Source organism: Syngnathus typhle, linkage group LG22 (genome assembly GCF_033458585.1).
Source record: "Syngnathus typhle isolate RoL2023-S1 ecotype Sweden linkage group LG22, RoL_Styp_1.0, whole genome shotgun sequence".
NCBI lineage: Eukaryota > Metazoa > Chordata > Actinopteri > Syngnathiformes > Syngnathidae > Syngnathus > Syngnathus typhle.
This window is the reverse complement of record NC_083759.1, coordinates 782,470-799,596: the sequence shown is the minus strand read 5'-3', so window position 1 is coordinate 799,596 and position 17,127 is coordinate 782,470. Positions and strand designations below refer to the sequence as shown.

General features: G+C 55.7%; 2 protein-coding genes across 9 annotated transcripts; one reads left to right on the top strand and one right to left on the bottom strand.

The window, feature by feature from the left end:
• Positions 1-120: 120 nt before the first annotated feature.
• Positions 121-2,253, top strand: LOC133146473 (trans-L-3-hydroxyproline dehydratase). 2 transcript variants are annotated; one of them, XM_061270256.1, is made up of 6 exons: positions 121-256; positions 683-1,170; positions 1,266-1,435; positions 1,565-1,687; positions 1,772-1,909; positions 1,980-2,253. In XM_061270256.1, exons 2-6 carry the CDS (start codon positions 690-692, stop codon positions 2,103-2,105), a joined length of 1,038 nt encoding a protein of 345 aa, XP_061126240.1. In that variant the 5' UTR covers positions 121-256; positions 683-689; the 3' UTR covers positions 2,106-2,253. The 2 variants fall into 2 exon arrangements, with proteins under 2 accessions (XP_061126240.1, XP_061126241.1); XM_061270257.1 differs by having other exon boundaries at positions 123-256; positions 670-1,170.
• daam1b (dishevelled associated activator of morphogenesis 1b) lies at positions 2,049-16,679 on the bottom strand. 7 transcript variants are annotated; one of them, XR_009711373.1, is made up of 26 exons: positions 16,520-16,679; positions 9,867-10,155; positions 9,274-9,363; positions 7,769-7,840; positions 7,562-7,656; positions 7,168-7,501; positions 6,993-7,103; positions 6,826-6,929; positions 6,691-6,757; positions 6,496-6,613; positions 6,259-6,397; positions 6,126-6,184; positions 5,505-6,052; positions 5,317-5,424; positions 5,032-5,061; positions 4,733-4,830; positions 4,569-4,653; positions 4,384-4,490; positions 4,184-4,272; positions 3,936-4,104; positions 3,744-3,851; positions 3,610-3,670; positions 3,393-3,524; positions 3,035-3,205; positions 2,587-2,963; positions 2,049-2,221 (listed from the first exon to the last, which is right to left on the bottom strand). XR_009711373.1 is itself a non-coding variant. In XM_061270238.1 (26 exons), exons 2-26 carry the CDS (start codon positions 10,068-10,070, stop codon positions 2,751-2,753), a joined length of 3,237 nt encoding a protein of 1,078 aa, XP_061126222.1. In that variant the 5' UTR covers positions 10,071-10,155; positions 16,520-16,679; the 3' UTR covers positions 2,248-2,750. The 7 variants fall into 7 exon arrangements, 6 of the variants coding, with proteins under 6 accessions (XP_061126222.1, XP_061126218.1, XP_061126223.1 ...); XM_061270238.1 differs by lacking the exon at positions 2,049-2,221 and having other exon boundaries at positions 2,248-2,963; positions 5,505-5,789; positions 5,865-6,052; XM_061270234.1 differs by lacking the exon at positions 2,049-2,221 and having other exon boundaries at positions 2,248-2,963.
• Positions 16,680-17,127: the final 448 nt, after the last annotated feature.

Below are 17,127 nucleotides of genomic sequence, written 5' to 3'. Positions count from 1 at the left end.
GGCAGGCGCCATGTAAAGCCTTCCAACCTGTATCCAAATGAGGTTATTTAGCTACACGGCGCGCCGAACGCTCAGGAAACAAAGTCGAACAAAACAATCCAAACTTTTTAACCGTGCCGCCATTTTGGGCGTCAAATGCATCCAAGCACGCGCAGCAGCGCCCCCTTTGGTCCAGGAATATTACGTTGGATGCCACAGTGGCAGAAACCAACGAAGAAAAAGTGGCATTGAAGAAGAACGTCTCGTCGTCGAGCAGGTAAACGTGAATATTTGATGTTTTCCCTCTTGAATCAGTTCTCAAGACGGACGTTCATTGGTTTGCTTTGCAATTGCATAGTTGAAAGCCAAAGTGTCAGTCACTTCGATGTGAAATGGCTTGAGGAACGACGCGTTAAAGCAAACAACAATCAGTCAGTCAAATCGCTTATTATGCGACGACAATGGCAGAAAGTGCACAAATCTGCGGACAAAACCAATCGAAGTCAAAGTCTGCTTTTTTGTCAATTTCTTCACGTCAAGACGCACACAGAGATCGAAATAGACATACAAGTATACACAAAATAAAACCAAGAAGGCACAAACAATGAGTGATGAATAAATAAACAAATAAGCCAATAAATAACAAATAATCAGGTTATCTCTGCGGACAAAATCAATATGAACTGTTAGCTTTGCTGCACAGGGCAGCGATGGATGTTCGACTTCCGCCACACGAGGGCGCCAAGCTGTCGGTGGTGGACATGCACACGGGCGGCGAGCCTCTCCGCATCATCGTGAGCGGCTACCCGGAGGTCAAAGGCCAAACGTTGCTGTCCAAGCGGCGTTACGTGCGGGAGCACCTGGACCACCTGCGGCGAGTGCTGATGCTGGAGCCGCGGGGTCATTTCGACATGTACGGAGCCTTGCTGGTGGCCAGCGAGTTGCCCGACGCCCACCTGGGCGTCTTGTTCATGCACAACGAGGGCTACAGCACCATGTGCGGCCACGCCGTAGTGGCCCTGGGACGCTTTGCCGTCGATTACGGCCTGGCCAAGGAGCCGCGCTCACCCGAGACGCCCGTCAACATCCACTGCCCGTGCGGGCTGGTCAGGGCCTTCGTCGAGTACACCGACCAAGGCAAAACGGGCGCCGTGAGGTTCCTCAGCGTGCCGGCCTTTGTCTTCGCCACGGGTATATATACCGTTTAGTTTTCAAAGGAGGACTTTTTTTAATGAAGATTCTAACCGACCAATTTTTTGGCAAATTAAAAAAATGGATTCTGGCAGACGTGACTGTGGCGGTGGAAGGCTTCGGCGACGTCACGGTGGACATCAGTTACGGAGGAGCATTTTACGCCTTTGTGGATGCGCGACGCTTTGACCTGGATGTGAGGGAGTCCCGGACCAGAGATCTGGTGGACGCCGCCACAGCCGTTACCAAAGCTGTCAAATCGCAGGTACGAGGGCTGGGCTGGGCTGGAGGTCCAAATGATCAATCTTGTTGATGAAGTGTATAATGATCATGTACGCTGTCAAAATGCTTCAAAAAGATGTGTTGCTTAACAGCATCTTGTTCCTCCTCCCAGGTGAAGCTGCGCCACCCGGTGAGCGACGACCTGGCCTTCCTGTACGGCACCATCCTCACCGACGGCAAAGATGAATTCTCCTCCGACGCCACCGCCAATGTCTGCGTGTTTGCCGAAGCGCAGGTCACCTACTGACAAATCAGTGCGACTCGCCTCCATCGGGATTTAACTCAATGAGGGCGTGCTACTTACTTTCGCCGGTTGAAGGTGGACCGCAGCCCAACGGGATCCGGGGTGACGGCGCGAGTGGCCCTCCAGTACCACAAAGGTCAGATCGGGTTGAACCAGTCAAGGACGTTCCAGAGCGGCGCCACGGGATCGCAGTTCACCGGCAAAGCCGTGGAGGTACCTGCCCGGCCGGCCAACGGGCCGCCGTGCTGGACGTTTGCTGAGCCTGTGTCTTCAACTTGTGCAGGAGAGCACGTGCGGCGACTTCAAGGCGGTGGTGGTGGAGGTGGCCGGCAGAGCTTTTTACACGGGAGCGTCTTGTTTTGTGCAGGAGGCGGCGGATCAGCTGAAAGGTGGCTTTCTGCTCAAGTGAGCTAGCCTGGCTTGCCACACGTCCGTCGCATTGGTTCAAATACAGCCGTGACGTCGCGGCGCATGTTGACCTTGTGACCCGCAAACCGGAGCTCTATCGAGCGTCTCGTATGTTTTCTATTCAATGAATAAAAGCGCAAATATTGGTTCTTTCCGTATATTTTTAATGGCATTTTAGCATTGGAACTACAGCTCGATATGTGCAAGTGGAACAAGCACGTCACCTTTATAACCTTGCGTGTTTCTTTTAAACACATATACCGTGCTTGGACATTTTAGGCCCAGGCCTGGAAAAGTACCGACTTGACGTGAAAATTATAAACAGTTAAGGCCAGCTCTTAAACAGTGATCTGATATTACTTATAGATATGCTGCACGCGTGTGGTCGTCAAAAAAAAAAAAGAAGCTGCTTCTCAGCGACCTTTGCTTGCGGTTAAAGCTCTGACGAGGGGGAAAAAAGTTCAACTTGAGTTTCCACTCACCAACTTTGTACAAAATGGAGTCTTTAAGAGGATCTTCAAGGAGGAAGGGTTCATACGTAGCAAAAAAAGAAACTCGACGGATCCTGTCAAAAGGCGTCTCCGTTAGTTGGTCATGAACTGAAAACAAAAGCCAGGGAAAACCTGCAAGGAGAACAACCTCCCTCCTACACGTTGAGCTTTGTGACGGGTCGCTCGCGCCCGCCGTCCGAGTTCTGGCTGTTGATGCGCTTGCGGTTGCGCTTCATCTTGGACAAGTCCTTGTCGAAGACCTCGCCCGAGCGCAGCGCCGACACCAGGTCGTCAAACTCTCCGCCGTCGTCCTCGCCGTTGGCCTTAGCCTTGCGCGCCTTGCGCTCCTTCTCCCGCTGCTCTTTGAGCTGCGCGCCGGCAAGGCAACTTCAGCAAACGCGGAAGGAAGCGCGGCGGCTCGACTTCGGGCGGCCGTTACCTGAGCCTCCATTTTAGCCCTGCGCTCCTCTTCCTCCTTGCGCCGCCGCATGTTGTCGTTCTCCTGCTGCGCCTCGCCGAACGACTGCAAGAACTGGTCGAAGATGCCGAAGAACTCGTCGGGCTGCATCTTGCCGGCGTCCTCGCCAAAGTGCTTTACGGCCTTCACAAACTGCGGGGAGGAAGGAAATGGGAGAAGGAGAAGAAAAAAAAAAAAAGGCCAATAAAGCGGCGTCAGCCCAACAACATGCTCAGGTTTCCTCTTGTAAAAGCCTAATGGAGGCCCGAGCGACTCTTGTTAAAATTGCTCTTTAGTGTTTGCGACGCAGCTGTGGCGTCAACCCGCCCGTCAGTCTTACCAAGTCTTTGGCCTCCGTCAGCGAGTCCTCCACGTCCGAGAAGCTGAAGCTGGCCACGGTGATGAACTGGCTGACCACAGACACAAACTTGTCGCCCGGCTCCTGCGCTCGCTTCTTCTGGTAGTCCAGCTCCTGGCGTGCGGAGGGAACAAAAAAAACAGGCCGACCTTTAGTCAGGCGCCCGACAAAGAGTGAGCGACATTTGTGGGCCACGTACGCTCTCCACGCTCTTCAGGCCGCCGCGCAAGTTGCCCACGTCCTTCTCCAGCTCGGTCATGCTGCAAGCAAGCAAGCGAGCATTCGGTGAGCGTCACGTCACGCCGCTTGGCGGCCACAAAAAAGTCCACCTACTTGACTTTGGCCGCTTCGGGGACACTCGGCAGGTCACCGTGAAACTTGAGCACTTTGGGGTATTTCTTCTCCAGGATGGTGATCAGGTAGTGCAAAAGATTGATGTTCCTGGCAAGAGGGAAGCGAGCGGCGGGCTTAGCTAAGTAAGCACGCGACGGGACGTGGTGGTCAGTGGCCGGCGCCGCCTCTCACTTGTCGATGCTGGATTTGGTGTCGGCGATCTTGTTGAGCGAGGACACCTTAAAGCCGTAAGCGTTGCCCCGCTGGCCCTTGTTCATGTAGTTGCCGAAGGCCAGCACCACCTCCAGCAGCTGCTTCAGGTTTCTGCTGTGCAGGACCTCTTTGGAAGCCTTGGTCAGAGCTGCGGAAGGCCACGCAAACAACGGCGGCTCTCAAAGCCAGAAGACAGAGAACGCTCGCTCGCTCGCTCGCTCGCTCACCTTCAACTTTGGGCTTGATCTCTGCTATCCGCTCGGTAAACTTCTTTTTGAAGTACAAAGACTGCAGCCTCTGCTGGTAGTGGTTGATTCTGGACGGGCGGGATTAAAAGTGGCTTGAGTGGGCAAAAGTTGGGAGAAGCGACAAAGCGGGGCTGGCTGGCTCGGGGTTTTTTTTGTCCCTTGCAAGCGACCTAACGCACCTGCTCATCTCGTAGAGGAAGCGGTCGGGTTTGGCCATGCGGTCCAGCTCGTGCTTGTGCTCCTCCAGGAGGTCCACGTCGCTCTTCTCGGGCACAAATTTCAGCAGCTGAAAGGCCACAAAGGGGGTCAAGGTCCAGTTGTCTGCATTCCATTCCAGCAGATGAAAGAAGCTCCGTGGCGGCACCTGCTCCAGCATGTCTTTGGGAAGGTCCTCCTGCTCGTCCATGGTGAGGATGGCCCTCTTGATTTCCTCGTTGGACAGCTTGAGCCTGCAGCACAAGACGCATTAGCGGCAAGTGGAGCGTCGCGCTCGCTGGCTCGCTCGGGCGACGATGACGGCGGCGCTACCTGGACAGGAGGATGTTGCAGTTTTGCGCTCGCCGGCCGTCGATCACCGACAGCTCCCTCACCTTTTTGGAGCCCGGCGCGTCGTCCTCGGCCTCTTTCTGCGAGGCAAACGTGCCCTTTTAGTGACTCGCAAACACGCTGTCCACGCGACACCCAAAATAAACGTCGCACAGGAAAGGTCAAGACAGGACGGACACGTCTTGCCGGTAGATGGCGCGCAGCAAACATCAGAGCAGAGCGTGAGGTGGACATGAGAAATCGGAAAGGGCCGAAAAAGAGCAGCTCACTCACTCACTCACCTGTTTGCTGTTATTGATGGTAAAGAAGTCCTAAAGTGCAGCCGGGAAGCAGGGGGAGACGCAGAAGCGGTCGTTAGAATGAGTCAGGCAAGTTACGTGACGGCAGGCAGCCCGGCCCGGCCCGGCCCGTCCCGGCCCGGCCCGGCCGGCCGGCCGCAACACGCATGCACACACGCAAGGCAAAAGAGCAAAAGCCGGGCTCGGCTCACAAAATTCTCCTCGGTTCTGCGCGCGCGCGTTCTTCCTGTGGAGCCAAACTTTTCGGCTCATTTCCAAAGTACATACCTGCTGTCTCTGATAGGCCGAGAAGGTCTTCTCGATGTCCTCCAGATCCAGAATTTTGAAAACCCTGCCGTCGTCCACATCCATCCAAACGGTGCCTTCCAGTTTGTTCTGAGCGACAGACGAGAGAGACACGTCGTGGTGGTGGTGGTGGTGGTCGTCGGAGCGCAAAAGCGGCCGACGTTCCTCACCTCGGCCAACTTGGACCAGTTGAAGGATTTGAGCGGGTTGCACGGCTGCGGGATGTTCTTCTTCTGCATCGAGGGTCCCAGCGGGGCCCCGGGCGGCAGGGGGACGCCTGCCCCGGGCGGGCGACCTGGCGCTGGCGGGGGGCCGCCCGGCGGGGGAGGAGGGGGCGGCGGCGGAACCATGGCGCCGCCCGGAGGCGGCGGCGGGCGCAGGCCGGAGAAGGACGGCACGGGCGGGGGTGGCGCCGGGCCCCCGGGGGCGCCGCCTGGAACCACGGTGACTTGTCTCTGCAGGGAGGGAGGAAATGTGCGCGGGATTAAAGGCGCCAGCGCACACGTTGAGGAAGCGGGCTCGGGACCTACGGCGCTGAGCTCGTGCAGGCGGGCGCTGAGCTCGGCCACTTGCTGCTTGACGTTCTTGTGCTCGCCGCTCTCCTTCTCCAGCTTCTCCTTCATCTTGTTGAGCGTCTGCATCATGTCCTCCTTCTCCTGCGTCTTGGCGTCGCATTCGCGCTCCTTCTTCTCCAACTTCTGCTGCAGCTCGTGGTGCTCTGGACGGCGGGGCAAAAGCGGGCCGTGAGCGTGGCGGCGGCGGCCGCAGACGGTCACGGCTCACGCGCTCACCTTTGCGCATCTTCTCCGCTTGCTCCTTCCACTGCTTCACCTCGTTCTCGTTGACCAACCTGAAGCAGACCGCATGGTCATGGGTTTTCCTACGAGGTCACAGTGGGCCACTTGTGCTTGAGGCTGGACTCACATGCGCACGACATTTTTCACATTGAAATTCTCCAGTGGCGTGACGTCGGGATCGTGGCCCTTGTCGTTCTGCAGCACCATCTGCTGGACGATGCGATCCAGTAGCAGCCAGTACTGCACCGTGTTGCCGCTCCTCTTGTCTGCGCACACGAACGAGGAGGCTTGCTGTTGCTGTTGCTGCTGCTCCTGCTGCTGTTTTGACAATCAAATGAGCTCCGACTGTGCGGCGAGCCCTCACGTGGCATGAGGAGGCAGTGATGGAGGACGGACATAAAGTGCGGGAATGCGTCGGTGTGGTTCATCTTCTTGCGGATGAGCTCAAACACTTGGGTGGCACTTTTGGTGTCGATGTGTACCTGCGAGCGGACGACAAACAGACCAGTGGCGGCTAAATGGCTCATTTTTGGCCGACCAAGGCCGCCCGTCTGCTCACCGACTCAAAACGCTTCGACAGAGCCAGCTCGTCGTCGTTCCGCAGCATCTCAAAGTAGTCCAGATGCCTGCGAGGAGATGAGAAGGGCCCAGATGTTTTCATTTCCCTTCTTGCGTGAAACAAGCAATTTCTCACCTGTCTAAGGTGGAGTTCTCATGAGAACGCAGCTTATCGATCACCGGTTGGATCCCCAGCATCAGAAACTCGTATCGCAGGTGGATGCGGAACTCCAGGCTTGTCTGGAAGAAGAAAAGTTTGGACTCGGCGCGGGCAGGCAGCCACCCACGCACGCACGCACTTACCTCTCCCGCGCCTTGACTCAGTACAGCATTTATGAAGGACATGATGGCCGTTTTCAGGTTGACCTCATCTCTGTAGCGCCCCGTGCTGCGGTCCAGGTCATTGATCAGCGTCTGGGGGCAAAGGTCACGTCAGGGGTGGAACACAAGGTTTCTGGGCAAAGCCGTTTGCGGGCACCTGAAAGCGCGTCCTCTCGCAGGCAAAGCGCTGGTAGTGCAGCATGGCCTCCAGGATCTTCCTGTGGCCGCCGGGCACCAGGCAGACGGCGCCCATGATCTCCAGCACGGCCACCTTGGTCTTGACGTTGTCGGTGGCCAGGCTCTGGGCGATGATGTTGATGCTCTGGGCGTGCGAGAGCACGTGGGCACGACCCTGGGAATTGTTCATCAGCGCCTTGATGCAGCCGATCAGCGAGGTGTGGATCGGCGACTCGGTGGTCTCGTAGTCCATGCTCTTCAGGAAGTTGAGGATGCACGTCAGGCCGTCCAGGTCGATGAAGCGCGTCACAAACCTTTCCGCGTAGTCACAGTTAGCGCTCAGCACACCGACGCGAGCGCCGAGGTGGCGTCACCTCATAGGTTGAGTCCTGAGGGCGGTCTTCAAGCTCTCCACGGTTTTGTTCCTCTCCTCCTCGTCTTCCTTCTCCAGGGCCAGGAGCGTCTTGCGCTGTGCCGCAGACGTCGTTTGATGACATCACTCGAGATGTTTTTCGAAGAATAATATCACAAGGAAGGAAGGAAAGAACCTCAAGCGGTCACAATTTTGTGGGCGGACTTACAGCTGCCATGGAATTGAGCTGATCGATGTAATATTCTGGCCAACTGGTCGCGCTCTTGTTCTCCTCTTGTTCCTAGAAAACACAATGGACAATTTGTAACCAAGCCACGGCAGTCCGGTGGGAACCGCGTTTGGGTCGGCCGAAAAGTAGGCCGGCCCGGCCCGGCCCGGCCCAGTTCCTTTGGAGGAGTTCCACAGCTGGAAGCGCAGCTGCCTGAGGAAAGCGGCCAAAGATTAGCGCAGGCTGTTCAAACTGTGGATTGAGGACACGGCTCGGCTTCCTGCTGACTTTTAATCCCTCGGCGGGCGCGTTTGCAAAACGCCGTCCGCTCCGTGAAGGCAACTCGGCGCTCTGGCACGTTAAAAGAACCCCCCCCCCCCCCCCACTTCACGCCTATTAAACGCACAGCAAGCTGCGAGCCGGGGACACTAATTGGACGGTAGTTCATAAAGCGGCAGAAGTGCAGCTTTTTCTTGGCACGCTCGTCCAGCAGGAAGTGACAGACAGCCGGGGGGGGGGAGCTGTCGGGAGCCGCCCCAGCCACCGGCCAACTTGCCAAGTGGAGCTTGGACAGTTCATTAATGGAGCAGCTGAAGGCTCCAGAACACTTGCTTTTTTTTCTCTCTCTCTCTCTCTCTCTCTCTCATGTTTCATTGGCGAGGTCAGACGGTAACAACTCGGAAAGGGAGTAGGGAGTGAATTTGGGCATAATTCACTTTTTCCTCCGACTGTTGTGCGACTCGACATGGAACACCTGAGCAGAAAAACAAACGCTGGTGTTTGATGGCCTTTCCTGTTTGCTCCCAACGGGCGGCCGGCCGGGCGGGCGGGCGCTTCCTCGCCACGCACGGCGACTTCCCCTTTGGCCCGGAAGCCGACGCGTGTGTCACCGGCAGCAAACGAAGCACAAACTCCCGCGGTGAGTTGGATTCCCCAACGTGTCGCGGGGGCGGAGCTATTTTGGGCTGCAGATACGAGGCCGCTTATCCGGGACGCGTGAGAAACGGCGGAATACTTTCTTTTTTTTCCCCTTCTTTTTTTTTTCTCACGAGCCAGCCGACGGTGGTGATCACACGGCGGTAGACAGCAAAGAGCGGTGCGTTCAAATGAAATCAAAACGAGGGTAAAGTCAAGGCATGATTAACTGACGGGTGATTCTGTGTCAAGGCAAACTAAAAGTCCCACCGCCTGACAGAAAAGTGCCGGCGAACTTTCGGGAGGAGCTCAGCGAAATAAACCCCGACGAGGTCGCGCCGATGTCGGCGTCATCTAATTGAAAACAGGTCGGGCGTTTGACGGAAGGTAGGGAAAATGCACCACGGGCCGACCTGCTGTTTTGACAGCTTGAGCGCAGGAGAAAGTCACAAGGGCTCACGCTCGCATTGATGCTTTTATCGCCAAAGGAGTTCAGATGAATATTTGGAATTGACACAAACGATGTCGAATGATTCAGCGCCGTGCTTGACGCACATCCCGTTTCCTTATGAATATGATTTTTTTCTTACCTTCTTTTTGCTGCAGTATATCTGCCACTTTTTCTCAGCGGGCAGGGCAAACATGGCTTCCCTGTGCTTCTCGGTGAGGTCCAGCTCGTCCTGCGCAATGGGAGAAAGAAAAAAACAAAAGTTGACATCTGGAGGCAACATGCGTCCGCCCGCGAGCCACACGAGGCTTTGCAAAACGTACGCCTTCCATTAGACGGCGCGCACGAGGCTCGCGTGTGGTCACGAGGGCAGCAAAAAAAAAAAGCACATGGCCGTTTCCTTTTGGGCAAACACGGCGACTGGGAAAGCTCTCCCGTCGTCACGCTCAATTATGCGCTCACAAAGGGCAGCGGACAAAAACAAGCAATTAGACGGCGGAGCGCTTGGAACATGAAGAGCCGCTCAATGAGGCCCATTGATGTGCAGAAAGTGGAGTGGAAAGGGGGGGGGGTTAGCCAAATTGGAAGAATGGCACCGTGGCCTTGTTACAAGATGAGCTAAACTAGCAAGAAGCGGCTGTTCCGGAGTTGGAACGCTGCCAAACACAAGGAACTCGTGAGGACTGGTTTCCACGAGCTACAAAACCAGAAGACAGACTTGATACGCTCGCTCACCACCAGCTCGGAGAAGATCCCGTCCAGCTCGTCATAGCCCGGCATGGGCAGCACCGGCTCCATGGCCTGCGGGGCAAAGTCTTCGCGCAGCCTGTAGGTGATCTCGGGGTGCTCGCTGTTGTTGAAGCAGCAGAAGAAGAAGGAGGAGGAGAGGCCGCCGCCGCCGCCGCCGCGGTTGCCGCCGCCTCGCTTCCGGGGAGCCATGGCGCTCCCTGGCGGGCCGGGCTCCTTCCGGGGGGGCCTGGTCACGGCCTCCGGCACCTCACGGTTGGGCCTCCGTCAGAGCCTTCTGAAAAAGACAGACGGCCGTCCTGAGCATTGACTCATTCCTTTCCTTTCCATTCAACCGTGCCGCTCCCTTTTTTGTCATGACACGGGTTCCGCTGTTTTGGCCCGGAGAACAAAAAGAGGTCCCGTGAAGCCTCTCTGAGCGATGAGTAAGCTCGTGCGGCCGCCTCAATCGTCGCCATTGTCTCGGGAGGCGGACTTTCCCTTCCCGAGGGAGGCTTGGCTTGTGAGCAAGCGTCTTGGCTCCGTCTCGCAGGGATGAGCAACGGCGCCGCCGCCGCCGCACAAGTCGGTAGCGTAGCGGTTGCGTAGCGAGAGCACGGTGCTGCTAAAAACGGGCCGCACATGGAAGCGCAGCCAAGCGCTTCTTTGTTTTGACACATCCTTGACGAACGAGGGACTCGGCGGGCGGCAGCTGCGCCGCTTCTCGCTCGCTCGCTGGCCGCCACCACTTCTCTGACCATATTTGTCCACAAAGCTGCCCATCTTTTCCATTAGCTAAAGCCGGCAGTAAACGTCGCGTTAACTCTGGAGAGCGAGAGACGGGGGAGACGTGTGCGGCGTGCGTGGCCGGGTTCTGAAGAGAAAGAAAGGGCACCAGCCAGCCGGCGGGCGGATGTTGCAAACACGGGCCCCATAGGCGTCTGCCGCACGGGAGCTTTAATCTTCTTTTCCGATTTGGGATTTGCGATGGATCAGACTGGACGCGATTTGCCCATCATCTCGCCGCGTAGGTGCTAATGCCATTCCAACCTACATATTTGCAACAAACCCAATGGCGAGATGCTCAAAGGTTAGTAGGATTGAATTTTCAACACGAGAAGCTTTGTGGAAAGAGTTCAGAATGGATCTTAGAGGCAGACGGTTAGGACCTCCCTTTCATCCAAGGTGCCCCAGCTGCAGGTATCCCGTTCCCGCCTTGGAGAGAGCTTCATCAGTTAATACTTGGATACAGATTGGAAAATAAGCGGGCCACCACAGAAACGCTGACTGGCAGGTTAAGAGGAGATTAATAGCAGCGCCTGGCGGAGGGCCAAAGTCGTACGTAAGACGCGTCTGCGGGGGGGAGCTCCGATGCCGGCGTCCGGCCGGGCCAGCCGATGCTGCCACCTTTTTTGCGCATCAGCGGGGGCATTCCACAACCTTCCGAGTAAGGCGTTAAGCGGCCGGGTAACTGGAGACGGACGGCCATACGTTTTGCACGGGAATATCACGGTGTCGTTTTTCGGACGCGCCTGCATTTTGGTCATTGTTCCGTTTTCCCCTCGGGCGCTGCTGCAACTATCGTACTACCCCTTGACAATATTTGCCGCCATCTGACACCTTGGTGTTATTTGGGAACGAGGAGCCGTGTGTCTTGAGCGAACACACAAAAGTGAGTTAAGAGGAGACTAAAGCCAACAAAGAGCACTAGGACCATCTAAGCATTGCTAGGGATGGAGCCCGTCCATCCACCTGGTCGTCCTCAGGTGAGCTGGAGTCGATCGACCCCATTGCGCCGTTTCTTTGACCGAAAATAGAGAGCAGATTACATTGTTGGAATGGTAATCTCTCTTCCACAGCCCCCCCCCTTTCAGTTGCTATGGCTACCAGAGCAGTTGCCGGTCGACCGGCGCACGCTGCGGTGGGTGTTTTCTTTTTCGGCAAGCCACCCGTGGCCCCCGCGTTTGAATCTTTGCGTCCGACGGGATTTGTAGGTGGATCAATGTTCGAAAAAGAAGGAGTGCGGCGGGCGGCGTTCGTGCCACCACGCTGAGCAAGCTCAAGCTGAGAAGCATCTGGAGAGCTCCCTTTGCTCAAGGTGACTTTTCTTTTCATCCATTCGTCAAGGCACGTTTGCAGCGACCGCCGCGCACCAACCTTGTCATTACGGGGCATTCCCGTCGCCTGCTGTCTTCCGCCCCCTTTCTACGGCAACACGGTTCTCCGCTAATTTGGCCGACACGATAGCATCTCCCTCCCGCCTCCCTGACCGGGACGGTTTCGATCGGAGACGGACTGGTGATAAAAGGTGCCGTCCCGGGCAGCCCCACCCGCATTCCAGGCGCCAGATAGCGCCGAGCCAGCCGCCCGCCGGCACCCCCCTGTGAGCGCTGGCTCGCTCCTTCAAATCGCTCTTACCCTATCCGGGTCTTTTTTTAAAATCCCCCCATCTGCGAGGAGTTTAACCCATGCAGGCGGAGGCTTCTGCTGCAGCTTCCATCCCGGAGGTATTCCAGAATCTGCCGACGGGTGAAACTAAAGTAAAAAAAAAAAAAAAAAAAAAGGGGGGGGGGACGAGCTAGCCAGCGAAAACTTGTGCCTGCCGTGGAGAGATCCCCTCCCCTCGCTCGCTCGCCTCGTTCTTCTGCAGAATGCAGCGTGGGGGGCGGGATACGGGCACAGATGTTAGCGGCTCTGGGCCACGCCCCTTTTCATCACTCCCTCATTCTAATAGGATGCGCTTTGTGGGAGGATGGCACCCATCTGGGATCCTCCCCTCCCCCTCGTAGTCAGTCTCCACCCTGGCCTGTGGACAACTTGTTTAAGGGTTTGTTTGGAGAGCAGCACGAGGAGAAACAAAGGCTGGGTCGCCAACTGAGGCAGGCGTGTGTGTCGGCAACTATAACCAAAGCGCGGCCGCACATTGAATATCACATTTGGCAGGGAATGGAAAATGCTGGAAGGATCGGGACAGAGTTACTTTGACAAGCGCGACACGGGAGACTTTGCTGCCGTGCAAAACGGCAGATTGCAATCTGATCGAAAACATCTCCACCCCGGCGACTTTTCGAGACAAACTCGGCCCGATTGCGAGCGACGGTTGAGGAATGCGTGAAGGGGGGGGGGGGTATATTTTGACTGCTGGCGCGGTGGAGGCCAGCCGGGCGACCCCAAAGCAAACAACGCGATTCAGGGTGGGACCGGTTTCGTTCTAAAGCCCACCAATGCGGCAGGAGACCCCAACCGGCACAAATTAAACGGCTTCTATCGGTTCCCGCCCTCGGCCTGCCTTGTAATTACCCCCCTGGTGAAATGAAAAGGGAGCTAAGTTAGGCAAAACCACAAGTTTGGGGAGTTTGGATCGGGGCTGCGCTCGCCCGCCGTATACGGTCAGTGAACGAAGAGACGTAAATCACCGCCGTTGAATAAATGAACTTTTATGAGCAATTTGAAAGGCGTTTTGTGTCAACGACATTGACAGAGTTACTGTGCTCGCTCTCGCAACTTGAAGGCTCCACAAGGGCAACAAGAGTCCCGTCAAAGTGTTTGCACGACTGCGGCAGCATTTGCGGCAGCATTTGCGGCAGCGACGACACGCCAAAGGGCCTCAGCGGCGGCCTCGTAACAGATTGACAGAGTTGGCGGGTCGAAAGGCCGAGGATTAACTTGTCGATCCTGACAGAAGTAGGCCGAGCGCACGGGGACACGAGCCGCTTCTGCAAAGTGGACAGACAGTCAAGGAAGACAACCCGGAAAGCCCTGAGAACAAGGCTCGTGGGACGTGTCACGGGCTGGACCTGAGCGGCGGGCGGGCGCGGGCGGGCGGGCGGGCCGGCGTTTGGCTATGTTAACAAGAAAACCGGATCGACTTGACTGTCTGCGTGCCCTGCGGCGTCCGTGGCACGTAACAACCGCCAGATCACTTAAGTTGCGGACGGCAAAAGGAGGGAGGACAACGTAGCCTCAACAAAATTCCCCGCCAGGAGCAAACTTGCCCCAACTTGAGATAGAAAGGGCGGCGGCGGCAGCGGCACGTCGGGAGCAGCACGCGCCGCACGCCGCTCTTCTTCCTGGCACGGCTACCCGCCTGGCGCTTTCCGCTCCTGTTCCGCACGCTTGGCTTTTGCGACGGGCCGAGACGCCGCTCGCTATCCCGTCGTGGCGCGCCTCAATTGCTCGTTAGGCAGCTGCCATGACTTGCAATTAGTCACAGCGCCGTGACATGGAAAATGACGTTTTTGGAGCGTCATGCTTCTTGTGGGAGGAGGCTCTCTCCTTTTTTTTTTTTTCTTTCTTTCTTTCAAAGCGAGACACTGTTATTACGGTACATGTAGCGGCCCGAAGGCAACGTTTGCATGAGATGAGCGTCTGGCATGAGACCAACGGGGCGGCGCCAAACAGGGAGCCGGAGATGCGCAGACGCTTTCTAATTTCAGGTGTGTCGGGAGCGGACCATTAACACCAGAGCAGGCATGCGAGTGGTGAAACACGAATCCCGCGCGGCCCGTAAAAGCCTCCTCCCATCCTCCAACTCAGATGCTGCCTTTGTTCAAGCCACAGCGTGATCTTTTAAGGCTCCTCCGTCTCTTGCTTTTACTGCGGGGCAACGGCGCCCGCGGACACGTAGAACAGTCTCACTTCATAAAAGCGTTTGTAGCGCAAGGGAAGGAAAAAAAAAAAAAAAAAAAAACTGAACTCGGCCGCACTGAATCCAGATGGGCCTGAAACGAATTTGTCAGGTCACCCAGTTCTCGTTCTAGTTACAGAGCTGCAGACGAAAAGACTCCTGCAAGCGATGCTTTTTATAGGCTCTCCACTTTTACTTCTCACAACGCATTTCCTGCTGACAAAATACGACAGACAGGTAAACGATTCAACTTCCTAAACTAGCCAGCGGCCCGGCTGGAAAAGACTTCTAACGCCGGACGCCGGCTCGTTAATAATTGCAACAATGAGGTCTCCGGCTCGGCACCAATGTGCAGAATGTCAACTCGCCAGTCGGGCGTGACCGACAACGATGGCCGAAGGGCCCAGCTGTTCCAACAACAGGGACAAGTGCAAAGCCGGAGGGGCGGATTGGGGGCAGGGTGTGGCACGGAGGGGCTGGGGGCGTAGGGTGGCGGAAGGGTGGGGGAGCAGTGTGGGAGGACGGGGGGGGGGGGGGGGGGCGCCCCATGGTGACAGACCCTGTCCGGACGGAGGAGGGATGGCAAATGAAGCCATTGTCCGGCCCAAACGAAGCACAAAAGAGGCGAAAACAGGCCGATTGTGGCCTCGGCATCCATCAGGCACCAAGACGGGACCGTGACAAGGCCGAGAACAGGAGCTCATCGGATCCCCCCCCGAACGCAGGCCAACCGTGAAGGACAGGCACCCCCCCCCCCCTTCTACTCTTTGTAATTGGAACGCTCTTCAGTCCATTAACCCGCTTAGCCCATTTAGGAGCACTGACGAGCAGGAACGGGTACAAATCGCTACGTTTTCCCAAAGCGCTGTCGAGGAATTGCTGATCTGGGCACTTTGCAGGACTGTTTTACAGCGGGTGGCTCGTCATTGTCTTTTTATGACCTCGCTGAGTTTTCATCGGGAGGACGCAGCTGGAGTTGACGGTCGAGGCAAACACGCTAATGTCTGTGGCCAAAACACGAGCAGAAGCCTTGGGCTGCGTTTACACTCAAAACATTGACGTCCGCCGTAGCGAGCCGAGTAAGTCGAGCAGCTAGCTAGGTAGGAGGGAGCAAGGATTCCCTGACAAGGCGGCGGCGGCGGTCCACTACAAGCATGTACAGGCCCTGGCCTCCCTCCGTGCAGCACAAAACGTTGAGAACATTTGAGCTGAGGAATGCCAACGCTCGCTGAGAACCGCCTGCCTGCCTGCCTGCCTAACTGACTGACTGACCCACCCCGCCTGATTCATCCCACAAATATCCGTTTTACCATCTTTGTTTTCATATTCATCCCGTTTGCCGTGACTTTGTTTTAATCACCTTTCAGGGAAAACTCCGACCGGTGCTACTTTAGCTGAAGAAAGATCTGGTTGTTGGTGACGGTTTTAGTAAACATTCCAAATAGGATCTTTTTAGCTTGAAAAAGAGTTTTCTTGCTACTTCTTTGAAGCATTCTGGAAAATATCGATAGTCCGGGTGGTGCAGAGCCCAGTTGAACGCCAAATCTTGGGCACACTGCCTCCACATTAGCTTCCATTGTTTGCAAGAACAACAGGTGCATACTATTGACTTCAACATGCATCCATTCTTAACCATTGATACGTCCAAATGCATCAGTTGCACGCTCTTGACAGTAGCAGCGCTCTTTTACTCGATCAAAAGTCACATGAGGATACTCCGTGCCAGGAAGTAGACGGTGACACCTTGATTTGGAAGCAGCTAGAGTTCAACATTTGAAACTTCGGCTGTGATGTCACAAAGTCAGACAAGCAATTGAACAACAAAAACACTCCTTTGTTTGGACAAACAACCAAAGCAAAGCGCATGATAAGAAGCTCGGTGCTAGGTGCGGCAGTCGCCAGACAAGCTGGCCGGCCGGCCGGCACTGACCGCCGGCTACGGACGTCACCGCCGAGCGAGGAGGGAGCGAAAGCCTCCACTAATACCGACTTACAACCGTCGATAAAAGGAAAGAATGCCAGAAGCTTCTCTTACCGCGTCCTGTTGAACATTCTCCTCGCCGGGCGGGTCGGAAAAGTACGACGGACACAGTTGGCGTGACCCAGCGAGCGAGCGAGGGAGCGAGCGAGTGACGGCGAGATGGCTTCAACTGACTGGCCGCTTGCCTGCCCGCCTACCTCCTTGATGAGTCTCGCGTGATGTCATCGATGCGCTCCACCCTTCGTTGCGCATGCGCCAACCTGGATCACAAGGAGAACGCAAACAGTTCATTCAACGGTCACCTCATTAGGAACGCCTGCATTCCCACAATCGCTTTGTTAGTCTATTTATTTTGTTGGTAGCGACGTTGTTAATACGTAAAAATCAATATTTACTAACTCAACTATGGTCAAATAAATACCATTTTCTCATTCATTGTTCCTTTGTTGTGCATGGAGTTTATGACTAACGGTAGTTTTTTTTTTATTTATAAAGGTAAGCATGTATTTAAAATGTTGAAAATGTGGCAATAAAACAGAACGGGGAAAACACAAGATGAGTTCATTGCATATCAACTGAAACGACTGCAAAAATATCACGATCCGGTATTACCACTGCATTGCTATCTTCTGTTTTTTTTTCAGAAGTGTATCCGTGATCTT